This window comes from Vitis vinifera, chromosome 8, assembly GCF_030704535.1.
Source record: "Vitis vinifera cultivar Pinot Noir 40024 chromosome 8, ASM3070453v1".
In the NCBI taxonomy this organism is placed as follows: Eukaryota; Viridiplantae; Streptophyta; class Magnoliopsida; order Vitales; family Vitaceae; genus Vitis; species Vitis vinifera.
The window spans coordinates 10,509,894-10,525,127 of record NC_081812.1 but is presented as its reverse complement, the minus strand read 5'-3'; the positions used below and the strand labels follow the sequence as shown (position 1 = coordinate 10,525,127).

General features: G+C 35.6%; 2 protein-coding genes and 1 long non-coding RNA gene across 3 annotated transcripts; 1 reads left to right on the top strand and 2 right to left on the bottom strand.

Annotated features, from left to right (window-relative positions):
- The first annotated feature begins 1,121 nt into the window (after positions 1–1,121).
- Positions 1,122–5,945, top strand: LOC100267837 (ferritin-4, chloroplastic). The gene is made up of 8 exons (XM_059738935.1): positions 1,122–1,720; positions 3,567–3,650; positions 3,732–3,792; positions 3,882–3,969; positions 4,554–4,615; positions 4,804–4,869; positions 5,259–5,322; positions 5,476–5,945. Exons 1-8 carry the CDS (start codon positions 1,137–1,139, stop codon positions 5,523–5,525), a joined length of 1,059 nt encoding a protein of 352 aa, XP_059594918.1. The 5' UTR covers positions 1,122–1,136; the 3' UTR covers positions 5,526–5,945.
- Positions 5,475–7,542, bottom strand: LOC104880016 (uncharacterized). Its single transcript, XR_002030558.2, has 2 exons — positions 6,682–7,542; positions 5,475–6,425 (listed from the first exon to the last, which is right to left on the bottom strand). It is a non-coding gene; the product is annotated as an uncharacterized LOC104880016 (long non-coding RNA).
- Positions 7,543–11,474: 3,932 nt separating this feature from the next.
- LOC100262686 (small ribosomal subunit protein eS4x) lies at positions 11,475–14,815 on the bottom strand. The gene is made up of 5 exons (XM_002268156.5): positions 14,670–14,815; positions 13,745–13,822; positions 13,456–13,636; positions 12,880–12,977; positions 11,475–12,103 (listed from the first exon to the last, which is right to left on the bottom strand). The coding sequence occupies exons 1-5, from the start codon at positions 14,670–14,672 to the stop codon at positions 11,669–11,671; spliced, it is 795 nt and encodes a 264-aa protein (XP_002268192.1). The 5' UTR covers positions 14,673–14,815; the 3' UTR covers positions 11,475–11,668.
- Positions 14,816–15,234: the final 419 nt, after the last annotated feature.

Sequence of the window (15,234 nt, the reverse complement as noted above, 5' to 3'; positions counted from 1 at the left end):
TAATAAATAAAACATTCATTTATAATATCTCCTATTTATTAATTTATGTTTGTTGAAGTAATACTAGATTTTTAAGTTTAAATATAAATAATTTTTTATTTAAGTATATTTTTAAAATTTCAATCATAAATTGTGATTTAATAGTTTTTAATTAAATTGGAAAGTAAAAAAAAATATTATAATTGAAATCTCAGTTATTAACTACTATACTATTATTTCGATAAAGATAAATTTATCATAATATAAATAAATTAATATCTTAAAAATTAAAAAATTAAATATCTTAAATTAATAAATTATACAATTTTATATATTATTTATATGTTATATAAGTTTATTATTTTAAGATTATTAATTTATTAATAAATCAAATATTCATTTATAATATCTTTTATTTATCAATTTATGTTTGTTGAAATAATACTAGATTTTTAAGTTTAAATATAAATAATTTTTTATTTAAGTATATTTTAAAATTTTCAATCATAAATTGTAATTTAATAGTTTTAATTAAATTTGAAAGTAAAAAAAAATATTATAATTGAAATCTCAGTTATTAACTACTATACTATTATTTCGATAAAGATAAATTTATCATAATATAAATAAATTAATATCTTAAAAATTAACAAATTAAATATCTTAAATTAATAAATTATACAATTTTATATATTATTTATATGTTATATAAATTTATTATTTTAAGATTATTAATTTATTAATAAATAAAACATTCATTTATAATATCTTCTATTTATCAATTTATGTTTGTTGAAGTAATACTAGAATTTTAAATTTAAATATAAATAATTTATTATTTAAGTATATTTTTAAATTTCATTCCTAAATTGTAATTTAATAATTTTTTAATTAAATTTTAAATTTAAATAAAAATTAACTAAAGCCACAGTTGGCAACTACGGCTTTAGTACAAAAATGAAGCCGCGTTTCCCAACTGTGGTTTTAGTACAAAAATGAAGTCGCGTTTCTCAACACCATAATGATGAAAAAAAATATTTTTTTTATGATATGGCATCTACGTGGCATCAAAGAGACCATTTTGAACAATAGTTTGAAAATGTGCCCATTTTCAACATTAAGTTTCAAAAATGGGTCATTTTGACCCAAAACTCTAGATGTGGAGTAAAACCGTATTTGGATCGCTACGTGAAGCAGATATTTGGTCAGATTCCATGGCATCTTGGATAAACCACGAGCTCGCCACACGCCCTCTACACGTGGTGCAACCTCCTCCCTCCACCTCTGTTCTCATCCTACGCTCCAAAATGAGCCCCATCAGAATGGAACTCTCTCAAAGGGAGCTTATATTATATCATCAGCCTCTTCATCACTTCACCTCTCATCTGCATCTTTCTCATCTTGTCTTCATTTCTGTGATAGAATTAGCCATGCTTGTGGGAGGTGTTTCAGTTGTTTCTCTCTTAGGGTCGTCAGGGGAGGGTCTTGGAAGTCCTCTTTTTGGTAGCTTCGGCTCTTCTTCCTCTTGTACTTCTCGGTGGCTGAGGAGAAGAGGGAATAATGGATTGGTGGTGAGGGGATCAGGAGAGAGAAGTAATGAGTTGTCGACTAGTAGAGTGGTATTTCAGCCGTTTGAAGAGTTGAAGAAGGAGGATTTTCTTGTTCCGATTTCTCCTCAACATTCGCTTGCTCGCCAAGGCTATTCCGAGGAGTGTGAAGCAGCCATTAATGAACAAATCAAGTGGGTTTTATTTATTTTTATTTTTTTCAATAATTTTTAGCCGACCTAAAAGAAAATTTAAAGATATTAAAATTCAAGATCAGTTTTTCCGAATGATTTAAAAACAGTTTCTGTTTTTAAAAATAAAATATTATTTTAAAGAATTTTACTATTTAATGATTGTTTTCAAAAACAATTATTAGTAAAAATCTTACTTTCCTTTACTTTTTATTTTCACTTTTATACCCTTTTATTTTTATCTAAATCATGGAAAGTTTTAGGCATGATGATAAAATAGAGAAAAATTAGTATACCTTTTCATTTTAAATTATGAAAATTTTGTAAGAAGCTGGGAAAAAAATAAATATTAAGCTTAAATTTAATATTTTATTTTATTTTATTTCTCAAATATTATTATAAATTAAAAATATGAAGACTTTAAATAGTTTTTATTATAATTATTTTTTCTTAGTATTTCTAAAATAAATAAACAAAACTATTCGAAATTCCTTTCCAATTTTTTGCTTTCCCCCTCTTTGTTTCTTTGCTTAAAGCTTCAAGTTGCATTGACTTTGTGTTCTCTTTTTTTTTTTCTTCTGCCATTATCGCCCACCAACTCCAAACCTTAAACTTAATATGTTTTCCCAGAGAACCCTGTCTTCTAGTCCCTGTTTTGAGAATTGGGTTCTACTTGTTTATTGTTCCTGACTTGGTTTTCACATTCATCAATGTCTGGTACTTTTGATTCTTAACAAAGAGAGAGTTTGCAACACATCCCTTCTTAAGAAACAGCCCAATTTTAGGAAGATCATGTTAAGCTTCCTGCCTTCTGTCCCTCCTTGTTGTTCATTTTATGCATCTGCTTTAACTTCGCGTTGAATTTTATCTACAACCTGAGCAAGCTTAACTAGGTGCTGGCTGATCTTGATCTAAATGAGGCTCACAATAAATTACTGTACCTAATCCAAGCTTTGGTTGGCTCTACCTTTTTGTTGACTACCATATATGTGATCTTAACTTAATGTTTAGTTTTACTATAACCATAGTTACAAATTTACATGATCTAGTTAAGTTTGGTCAAGCATGAGAAATGATCATTCAACCATGCGTAATGAGCCATTGTCTAGCTCTTCATGCTCTTGAGCCCAAGCCAAGTTCAACTCGAGTTAGTGGTTTGGTTTATGATGCTAGATAAATTAAGTTTAGGGTGGATAATTCTATAGGAAGATGAAAATTGGTTTATGGCAGGACATGATTCATAGACTCTTGAAGTCATCATGGTCTATAGAAGGTGCTAAAAATAAAATAAATGGAATTCAACTTCCTGGGAGAGCTTAAAATTTTTTCTATTTTTTCTCATTAGTGATCAACATGTAGTTTAGTTGCTTTGGATGCTTAGGGGATTGTGGTGGAGAAGACAATGGGACCATCATGGGGAGGTTTGGTAGAAATTAAAGCCAAGATGAAGATTTTTTCATATTCTGCTCTTATCAGTATTCTGCTATCTTTGTAAGACATACTACATTGAGACCATACAAAATGCTTTCTGATATAGCCTTGTAAAGTAGTCTCCTCAGTCCGGACAGAGCAATTCTGTTTGAGTTGCTTAAGTGGATTCCCAGGAAAAGACAATGGGACTTTAGGAGTTATAGCTGCGAATCTCAAGCTGTGGGCATGTGTTTGTTTTAAAGAGCAGGGCTGACCTGAGAGGGGGATACCATTCTACTCTGTAAAATTCACTTTACTTTTCATTCACTTTGTTAGGTCCAGGATTTTTCATGCATCATTATCATCGTTATCACTAGTTCCCGTTTCAGTTAAAATTTTCTTCTTACTGACCTTTTTCTTGCTTTGTTTGATATAACAGTGTGAAATACAATGTGTCTTATGTGTATCATTCAATGTTTGCATACTTCGACAGGGACAACATTGCTCTCACGGGCCTTGCCAAGTAACCACAATAACCATAAATTCTCTCATACTGCTTGATTGTTCTAATTATTAGAGTTGATGTATCATCCTGTTGCTTCAGATTCTTCAAGGAGTCGAGTGAAGAAGAAAGACAGCATGCTGAGAAGCTGATGGAATACCAGGTTTTCTAGAAGTGATTTGTTCCCTTCTTAATTTACTTATTCTTTCTTGGTTTTGCATATCTAATACTATGCTTTCTGATAATTACTAGAACAAAAGAGGAGGAAAAGTAAAGCTACATCCTATCCTGATGACCCCTTCAGAGTTTGATCATGCTGAGAAGGGAGATGCATTGTACTGTAAGTTTCTTTTCGGTTCTTCTCCATGCTTATGAGTTGACATGTGTGCGTGTTCGCACACACCTGCATTATTTTATATGGCATGCATTTGTCTAGGTTTTAGTTCTTCAAAAGTATAAATTTAAGGTGTCATTTCTTTATGCTCCGGAATCCACAAACACACAAAATGCCCTCCATCAAACTGTTCACGTGCCCCTTAATTCCTGTTTGGGTCTCCCTCATACCGTGCAATTTGGAATAAGTTGAATTTAAGTATGCATTCCTTGAGGACATTGTTTCGTACTCTGTAACCTCCAGAATGAAAGATGTTTGATTTGAGTAATGCAAAATCTTTTATTTCCTTTTTCTTGTTCTTTCTTTGGGTGTCGTTTGTTCATATTTTACTACTCCGGAAATTGTGTTTCTTTACAGAAAAAACACCACCTTAATAGGACTGCCCACCCTTCTTCCATAGTTTATTTGACTTTCACCTGGCATATTCACAAGCTTGTTGTATTTGTTCTACTTGCTTGTGTCTTGAACATTTTAAATTTTTTTTTGTTTTTTTTGGGAACTCATTCAATTATCTATGATTATTGATTCAGCTATGGAGCTAGCATTGTCAATGGAGAAGTTAACAAATGAGAAACTCCTGCTCCTGCACAGTGTAAGACTTCTTTATTCGGTTTCTGGTCCACTAGTTTTGAATCTGTTGCTTAAAATGGGGTAGCATGGGTGGTGTCTAAATCAATCACCTGGTTGTTATAGCTCATGGTTCTTGAATCTGCAATCTATAATTGTGACTTGGACAAATGGATCTCTTTTAAGATATGCTCTGTTCTTGATGAATATCAGGTGGCAGATCGAAACAATGATCCCCAGTTGACAGATTTTATTGAGAGCGAGTTTTTGACAGAGCAGGTAAACCTAAGAGTTTAATGTTCTTGCCATCAGAACTTAAAAAGAGTCATTTTTGTATTATATGAAAAATGGTGAAAAGCATGCTTCTTGGTGTTTTTTTTTTTCTCTTAATACAAGTTATGGTAAAAAAAGGGTTTACTTCCCCATAGCCTAAGGATGACAGAAAACATGCCAAATAGAAGAAAATTCATTTTTCCATGTGTCCAGCCAAAAATGTATTTGCAAGAGAACACATTTTGACAGATTGTCACATGATAGTTCTTTTCATGTATTCAACCATACAACAATTTGGAGAAGATTGTCAACACATAATGTCTGTCATGAATAAAGGAAGAAAAAACAAAGTGTTCTTTGGCTTCAAAATGTGACTAGATTTTTTCCTTTTGTAGGTTGAAGCCATCAAGAAGATCTCAGAATATGTTGCCCAACTGAGAAGGGTTGGAAAGGGACATGGTACGAATCAAATTTTAAATTCACTCTTTGTCATTTCTCTTTTCTTTGAGCAAGTGCCACTGTCTTCTTTTCATATAAGCTTGTAACCAATGAATCCATCCGCTTCCATTTGTTGGCATTTAGATCTTTTTTTTTTAATTGGTTGGCTTGCAGGAGTGTGGCACTTCGATCAAATGCTCCTCGAAGAGGGTGGTGCAGCATGATGAAGCCTCATAGTGTCAGTTCTCTTTCTTGGTCAGTCTTAGATTTCAGGAGTGGCTTTCAGCAGTGTGGCACTTCACATATGGAGTTATTTACAGTATTGTCATCTGCAGAAATATGCATTGCTCTTTTGACAAAGGAGAGAATGTTCTTGAATTCAGAGAGAATAGAATGATTGTTGTCATTAATAGATGAAAAATATTAGTATAAAATAAAGCTGTTAGTTGCATTGCTTTCACCTAGTAGAGAAAATATTCAATCAAAGTTTCAGTTGCAAGCTCGACGGGCTTTTCGCTTCTGATAGTTTATGGGAACAATAAAAGAGTTTAAGCATCTTAGAATGATGCTCCATACTCCTACTCCTATTTGCCCATGAATTGTATCAACTATTTTTATAAATGCCAAATTTGATTAGAAGATAATAGTTCTGAATTATCTTACATAGTTGATTTTTTATTTGGGAGATCTCCCAAGACCCATGGCTTGCTAAATCCTACGAATCAACAGAGAAGTCATTAACTATATACAGAAGTGTTTCGAAGTAGAGACTTTTCAGAGCAAACTATAATCTATATGCTCAGCTGCTGGTATATGCATGACAAAGGAGGTGGTGCTTGCTCTGGCATTTTCTATCTGCAGAAACAGAACTAGCTCTTTTATTTAAATGCAAAAGGGGACACTGAAAGAAGTGTATAAAAGGCATCTAAGACCAATCCTTTGAGAAAATGTGAAAATTCAACTTGGCATAAAACAGAATCTCCGAGAAGCCCTCTTGCTCCTTTTGATGGTGTGAACATTAGGAGGATGAGAAGAATGAATCATCTCCCACATCACTTGAATATCTGCATATCCTCCATTGGACTCTATGTCCTTGTAAAGACCAACCAGACCATATCCATTCCCTGCCATTACCACCATGTGTGTGAGGTGGATAGTAAGGTATTTGAAAACCATATGGAACTAGAAATAATTCCATTCTTCATACATGGTATGGGAAACAAATAACAAAGAACAGAGGAAAAATAGATAAAAGAGAAAAAAAAATGTTAATTTCTAGCATTTAGACTGTCCATCAATTTATATTAACACTTCCATAAGTGAGCCCATATGTTAACTGAATCGTTTTGAATTACTAATTTCTACGAACTTCAATCATACCTTTGGCTTTGTGTCTGAGACGAGAGTTAGCCTTGAGAAGTACACCCTTTGTTGGGATGATAAACGAGCTCTTGAAGCACATCCAGTACCCCCTCCACCTCCCCATCTTCACATAGCTTCTCCTTTTCCTCTCCCTTTTATATTTTTCATTTTCACTTGTGTCCCAAGTTTGCTCCACTAATAAACTAATGAGGGAACACAAAACAACAAAAGCATCCGACGCAGAAGAAAGCAACATCCATGGGGCCTGAAAGCAGAAGGGCACACAAAATATGCATTTACAGAACTTACCCTTCGAACTTAATGCAATGTCTCTAATGCCCTTCCATAACAAGAGATCAATAAAGAAAACTAACTGAAGGTTCCAACTTCCAAGGGGACCCCAACTATCCAATGAATGAATCTTAATGAAGCAGCTACATATTGTTTTACTTTCATCAAAGTTAGGTGGTTTCCAATTGGAAGTAAGAGGTTCAAGCTTGGGCAGACTATGTTAGTGGAGCATGGTCATCCAAGGACAATATTGTCATTTGGAAATGGTGGGGTACATATCATAGAGAGCTGACTTGCAACTATAATATTGATTGAATTTTTGCGATGGCATAGTGAAGAAGAGGGAAGAGCAATATAGGAAGAAATGGACATCGAGTAGGCGAGTTGCTTTGGACTTAGCTATTCTCACTTATTCTTCTTACCAAAGATTCTCAATTTTATTGTATTCAAGGAAGGTGGTAATGGGGCCTCAAGTCAAACGGTTGGTTGGTTTTTCTTTCAGTGCCTTTGTGTTTGTGTACATCTCACTCATTGTCCATAAGTTGACGTAAGAAGATTAGTTAAAATAATTAATTTCAAATTACTAGCATTAAGTGACAAACTCTACCGAGGAGAATATGCCACTTAGATCATTAATTTATGTAAATATCATCAAAGAAAGATCTCAATCATTCTAAGAAATATCAGATTTCTGTTTGAGTCACATTCCAAGCTTGCTTAATCTCTGGGGTACTACTAGTAGTAGGAACTTTCAGCACATGCCCTGCAACCACTTCAGGTAATACACTGCCCAACCTCCTTCCATGACATTCACCCACTCTCATTCTTCCACCCAAACTTGTTCTTTTCTGTGTCCTGCATTAGAGAAGGTCCTTTCTAAAATCCAATACAGGCAGAGGACTTCAAAAATCAGTTCTTACTGGGGGATTATTTTATATGTTACAACTGCCTCAACTAGTCACAAACTACCAAGCCTGGTAGTGTTTAATCTTGGTCTTTTGGGCATTCGGGTTTAAATTAAAACTTAAGCCAATGGTTTTCATGCCAGCGCAAGAGCTAATTTCAAGCCAAACTAACAAAGAGCTTGCTCTTTTTCCAATCCAGGTGGTCCAGCAAGAGATAAAGCAATGGGGCAGGAATGAAGCTCCTGACATATGCATATTCTTTTTAATGACCATTTTCCATTCATAATAATCAGAGACGGTGGTTTTTAATAATAATAAATGCCATGCACATCGGAAGCCTTAGCTACCAAAGTTCCTAACTGCACTTTTAATAACTGAATAGGACCAATCTTAGTAGTCATGACTCAGTAGGCATGAATGGCGCGTGAAGGCTGCTTTAGGTCTGTTTTTTTCTGGGATTAATGGTTGTGTTACGCAATCTGAGTTGGTTTCATCACTAATTAAGACAAAAGCTGCTTAAAACTGAAAGCGAGGGCTATCTGTGCATGATGACTCGTATATGAACACAGGCCACTTTTTGCTTATGCTTCATGACTAGCCTCCTCAACCACACAGCCTGCTTCATTTGGGAAGAACAGCATTTTCCTTGCAATAATTAAGAGGAAAAGGAAGAAAAGAAACTAATTTGATGGAAAGAAGGATTACTTTCTCTGGAAATTTAAACTTTATATGTACATTAATGGTTCTTCTGGTTGGGAAATTTTCTAATCAAGTATTAATTACTTCTGCAGAATCTGGTATTTATTCTCTTTATTTGTTCCATCTAATTCAAGGATCTGGTTGAAATCCATAGTGTAATTTCACAATTCAAGCTCCACCCACTCCTTAGTCCTTTCTGTGCAATATACATCATCAGCAACTATTCATTCCTCTGGCTAGATTTAATAGCTTCACGTCCTATCTCAAGAGGAAAAGAAAACAAAACCATGGGCATGGAACAGGGTGAGCTACAGTTTTCAGGCTTCTTTGGCATCTGCAAGGAATCCTTCAAAATCATCCATATTTGGATGAAGATATTCCCCCAGATCAGCCTAGGTCTTGTTCTTCCCCTCCCTATCCTTTTCTTAACCCAAATCCAACTTTCTGATTTGCTCTTTGCAAAGGTTTGCCACCCCTAAGTTGTTTTACACCAAACCCCAGTGTCTATCTCTGATAACACCAAACTCGCCAGAATGCTCATGTTCGGATGGGCCACTCTTTGGCTCTTAAAATCTGCACACCAAACCATTATCCTCATATGCTCCCTTCTCCCAACATTAGCAGTTGTTTACACAATTGCATATATCTACAGTGCCAAAGAAGTGACCTTCATGAAAGTCCTGAGAGTGGCACCCAAGGTTTGGAAATTGTTGTGCTCCACCAAATTGTTTCATTCCTGATATGGATCTTGGGTTTTGCCTCAGCTGAGCACAGAAATACCCCGACATCTTTTGTAATGTTTAACTTGGTCTCATTCTCATATGAGATAGCATTAATATATAGTAGCATCATCTGGCCTTTGCTTCCTCTTACTCGAGTTGATTCTCTTCAGCCAAGTCCTCCATGTAGTCTTCTACTTTGTCTGCAAGTCTCAATGCCAGGAACAAATAGACATGTCTGCATTTTCGGCTCATCTCGAGGCCTATGTTGAGGATTACTTGCCACTGGGAGGACGGGAGAAGGAGAGGGAAATTCAGTCAAAGCAATTTCAGATTTGTACAATCTCTGGATGCCTCATATCAAGGTAGTCATGTGTAGATGAACCTATAGGTGTTGTAATTTGAAAGTAGGAGAGACTAACTGGTTGCTAGGACTACAAGATGGGATAATTGATGAGTGGTTTGAAACTTGGTATAAGCCAATTTCACATTTGAATACTAGATTTCATTACATGGGATCTCTACTTCATCAAGAGCATCAACACATACTATCAGGACCAATTCCCATTATTCCCTTTCAGGTTATACCCCTTGCCTTCTCTTTCCACGAGTATCTTTCCTCCTCTAGCTATGTCTGAGAAGATGGGCAATACCTAGCTCAAGTGGAAGCCCAATACCTCAAAAACTGACCTCCGGTCCAATTTCACTGTCCATCCCAATTCTATGACCATAGGATTAACCTTCAAACTGATTGAAGCAGAATCTGGTGCTGAGTGTGAGGCTGATTTCCCTTCCATATCTCCTAGCATCACAGTTAAACAATGATTGCAACAACAAAATTAGTTCAAAATGAAACAGAACATCTCTAGAACAACTGCGAAGTGGGCAAACTAGCAGTCCAACCTGCAACTTAAACCAAAACTCTTATAAAATCCTCATAAAATATTGGTCATATAAATTATGCAGTTCCATATGCTTGGGGGTGCAAGCCCCCTTCTTTTGTCTTCTGATGATGGACAACTTGATCCCCGCTCCTTTAGGCAGGGACATCCAGGGCTTTGTCTCTTCGCCAAGTAGTAATGACATTGTTGAGAGGAGTTGCTTATTCGTGACCAGAGGAATCTTACACGTGGATTGGTTTGTAAAGCTCCCCTTATGCTTCTACCTGTTCTTGGTGACTCCAACACAGGTTCCTATTCCTTCCCCACGGTCACCATGACAACATTACCCATGTTGAACATGATGAAACAGCCATCTTGGCTGCTCTCTAGTCAAGATTGATGGGATTATTTGCAATGATGAGATCTGCCTGAGCGCGTTTCTGCCCACACGGGGCTTCCTGACTTTGAAAAGCTTGGAACTAAAAAAGAGATGACCCCATCACATCATATCACTGATATAAAGGTACAAACTTGGTTCTAAGAGAGTAAGAGGCTTTTGAGCCTATGCCTTGAAGCATTTCCACAAGACACAACCTTCAATCACACTGATGAGTGATGATATACCTGTTACGGTTATATTGAACAAATGACCATAACAGAAACCATAAATAACAAGTTAGATGCTTAAGTTTTTCCCTGGACTTGAGAGCTGAAGCTCAGTTTCGTGTTTTATTGACATGTCTCTCTAATTAATTCAACAGTAAATAATACTTACATGCTTCAATCTTGAAGCCAATTACTTGCTCACATCTCTTTCAATATTTCTCCATCCAATAGCCAACACTCGAACCTTCATTATTACGGCCTCCACTGAGACAGATCGAGGCCTTTACCTCACCACCACGCCATTTTTCATACAGCTATGTTGAAAATGAAATATTAGGACTAAAAATTTAATAAATTAATTAATTTTAATTATTATAAAATTATAAATACTTTTAAATAAAAAAATAATCATACCATCATCATCTCTTTCACGTACTCAAAATGGAGATTTAAGAAAGACTGGTGAAATAACTTACGTTCAAAATTAACTCTACTTTTTCAGGAAAAATTAGCTCGTCCCTTACCCTTCCGCAATTGACTTTCCTAGGTGACATCTATTTAGGGCCGAAGCCAAAACCCTATACCAAAGCCCAAAGCCTCCAGTCAAGGCCAAATCCAGCCCTAATGTGAACTGTGAAGCATATTATTGCTATCTTACTAGCATCGGAATAGCCTTAAAGAGAAAAACGTAACATAATCAAATAAGCATCTGACAAAAAAATGAGCAACGGTCTGATTTGCCTCCCATATCCCCGAAAATAACACAGTTTAAACCAAAATTGCAACAAAAATTAGTTCAAAATGAAACGGCACATCTCTAGAACAAATCCTATGAGAGCAAATTAATAGTACCCAAATGCAAATTAAAAGACTTATAATATTCTCAGAAAATTTGTCACATAAATCATGCAGTTGCTGATGCTTGGGCTGCAAGCCTCTTCTTGGCCTCCTCAATGATGGACAATTTGATACCCTTTCCTTTAGGTAGGGTCACCCAGGGCTTTGTCCCCTTTCCAATGGTAAAGACATTGCCCAAACGAGTTGCAAATTCATGACCGGTAGCATCCTGTACGTGGATGGTTTCAAAGGTCCCCTTATGCTTCTCCCTGCTCTTGATGACTCCAACTCGGCCTCTGTTCCTTCCCCCAGTCACCATGACAACATTCCCAACATCAAACTTGATGAAATCAACAATCTTGTTGCTTTCTAAGTCAAGTTTAACGGTGTCATTGGCCTTGATGAGAGGATCTGGGTAGCGGATAGTCCTCCCATCATAGGTGTTCAGATATGGTATGCCTTTCTGCCCAAACTGGACACCCTTGACCTTGCAAAGCTTAAACTGCAGACAAAAAAACCACAAGTCATATCATTAACATAAATGTCTAAATGCAGTAGTTTGTAAAAAAGACTTTCAAAGCTTCCCCCGAGAAGATTTCACTAAGCACCTTGGGACACAGCTATGAGGTTTAAGTGACTTGATGGCTCATGACACACCCAAGGTTAGACCCTCTCATCAACATTCACCCATCCAACAGTAGCTTTACATGAATCAATTTTTAAGGATGAGGATTCTTATAAACCACAAACTAATAATTCATTGCTTTAGTTGTCAAACTTCAGATCAATTAGCAAATGGCAAAAGCACAAATCATAAAGAGAAGCTTGATGCTTATACTTTAATGAAAGTTAAATGAGACTGCTCAGTCTCATTCATAATGTTTCTTTTATCCTTTATTTTTTATAACCTTTTCTTACCCCATTTTTTTCATTTCTATTTTATTAATTCTGTGAGTTGTGATACTTATGGTATATGTTTTAAACCTACCAAACAAAACACTTTGCCTCCAACTTCTGCCTCACTATGGGCATAAATAATTGATATCAGACAGTGACTAAGTATTAGATTGTAATCATTTACCAGCCTGATGACTCAGCAATGCATGCATAGAGAACCACAGTGCCTCAAAAGAGATATTCTTCCAGAAATACTCACAGCTTTTCCAATAAATATTATGGAACAATGTGACAGACAGCATAATGATTCACACTTATTTTGAATCAATTTGATTCAGTTAAAGTAATCAATTTGAAATTTAATAGAAGGAAAATACAGACCTTTGCCTCCTCATCCCTAATTGAGTGGAGTCTGAATCGGCCCTTTGTGTCATATAGGAGACGGAAGTTCTCATTTGTCTTGGGAATGGATACAACATCTGGTAAACAGATAACAAAATTAGAAGAAACAGTGCCAACAACCAGAATGAGGAGTTCAAGTGTTTTTAGTAGAGAGATTCTATCAGCAAAGCAGGATGTACAGATATCTGTTATCACTGCAGGCACACATATAAACATCCCTTCTATAGGAAATTCCTATGTGGCATGTTTCATACTTTTAAAAGTTTGTCTAGAACTGCCATCATTGCCAGTACACATATAACCATTTTCCATGTCAAACATATCCATGTAGACATAGTCAGATTTATACTTATAGAAGTCGGGATTGGTGAATAAGTTTCTAGTTTGGAGATAACTTTGCTACATGACTAAAGCCATTGGTTGGCATTACCAAGCTTCCTAGACCAAAAACCATACATTTAACTAGAGACTTTAATTCACCTTCTCAGATTTCAACAGTTTGTTGATGAAAAAATAGATTAAAATCATACAGCTAGGAAGATGAACCACTCTTACCCATGAAACCAGAAGGGTATGTCTTGTCTGTCCTAACCTTCCCATCAACAAGAACATGTCGTTGCATCAGGATAGCAATGACTTCACGGTATGTGAGTGCATACTTCAGCCTGTTTCGCAAAATGAGGATCAAGGGCAAGCATTCCCTGGATTTATGTGGTCCAGACGATGGCTTGGGTGCCTGCACCCAAAAAATAATAGAAAAATAAAAACACTACAACTAGATAACAGGAAAACAGCATAGGAAAACCAATCAGGCTTCATGGTTTATTATTTTTCATTGACTTACAAATGCACCTCCAAGCTTGTCAAGCATCCAATGCTTAGGGGCATTGAGCCTCTTCAAATGTTTCTTCAACCCTCTAGCCTGTAATGCACCCACATGACAAGAAGTTCAGCAATAAAAATGTTGGAAAAACAAAAAAGGCAGATTACAAAAATCACAGTTCCAAATCATATTTTCATACCATTAGGCTTACACTCAAAAGAAAATTATGCTCATAGTAGACCAGCCTTCCTCATTTTTTTATCCTTTTTTTTAATAGATAAAGAAGAATATATATTAAAAAAAAAAGATGCCAAAAGAGAGACCAAAGGTATACAAGCCAGCCTTCCTCCCTTGCCCTCACCTTCTTTGGCAAAATAAACAAGATAAAAGCAATTCAACAGACACAGCTAAGAAACCTTTGTACCAGTAAACAAGAAAAAGGTTCATGCCAACCACTTCGGATTAACAGCCCAATGCCTAATCAGAATCAAAAAAACCTTTAACTTTACACGGCCATTCACTTCAATTAAGAAGTGTGACGAGGTGACCTAATTTCAATTCTAAAATTAGGCTCCTAGAAATTTCACTAGCTAACTGCAATGCCGCACTCGGCTCAAAAACTGTCTCAAACCCATTACCCTATATTTTTAATCAAACAAACATCATTTCATAAATACACGAAATTAAATGGGATTATAACACAGTAATATACAAATGTGATCGCGCCAAAACGTAAGATCGCGCTAATATATGCTACAAAAATCTTTAAAAAAGAAAAAAAAAATTGCACCATCAGTATAAGTCTTCCAACGATATTATGGCATTACAAAGGGATTTTTCCTCTTCGTTTTCTTGATCAGATACAAATTCACATATCAAAATTACCAACAAATCGGAGGGATTGAAAGAGAATGAAAGTCGAAAACAACAAAGAAGAAACCCTAACCATGTTGGCGGTGTTCGCTCAGAAACCACTCCCACTGCAACTTCGGCTCAGGCAAAAACACTTGCGGAGAGAGGAGGCATAAACCCTAGCCGCACTCTTTATGTTATATAGGCTCTGATGAATAATGCACCCTGTCTATCCACTTTATTACAAAACTACCCTCTAGGGTTTCTTTCTACATGTTTGGGCAAGATGGGCCGTAAGGCTCCATTTGGGCTAGGTTATGGACCCACATTATAAGGATTCACGCGTCTCAGCCCATATAGCCAGCAGCATTACTACTAATCTCATTATTAATCTAATTTTAATGTTTAATTAAAATTAAACATTAATGTTTAGCCAAGGGTCATATTTTCTGAAGCTTGTTTTTAAAAATTATTTTTTATTCTTTAACTTGAAAACAGTTTTGAAAACAAATTTCAAAAAACATGGTCAAACGGGGTTATGTTTTCCTTTTATTTTTAAAAAACAGTGAAAACAAATCCTACTTATTTTTTAAAAATTATTATCTTTTCACTTTGTTTCTAAAAATTGTTATCAAAGAACAACTGTCAAATAATGTTGA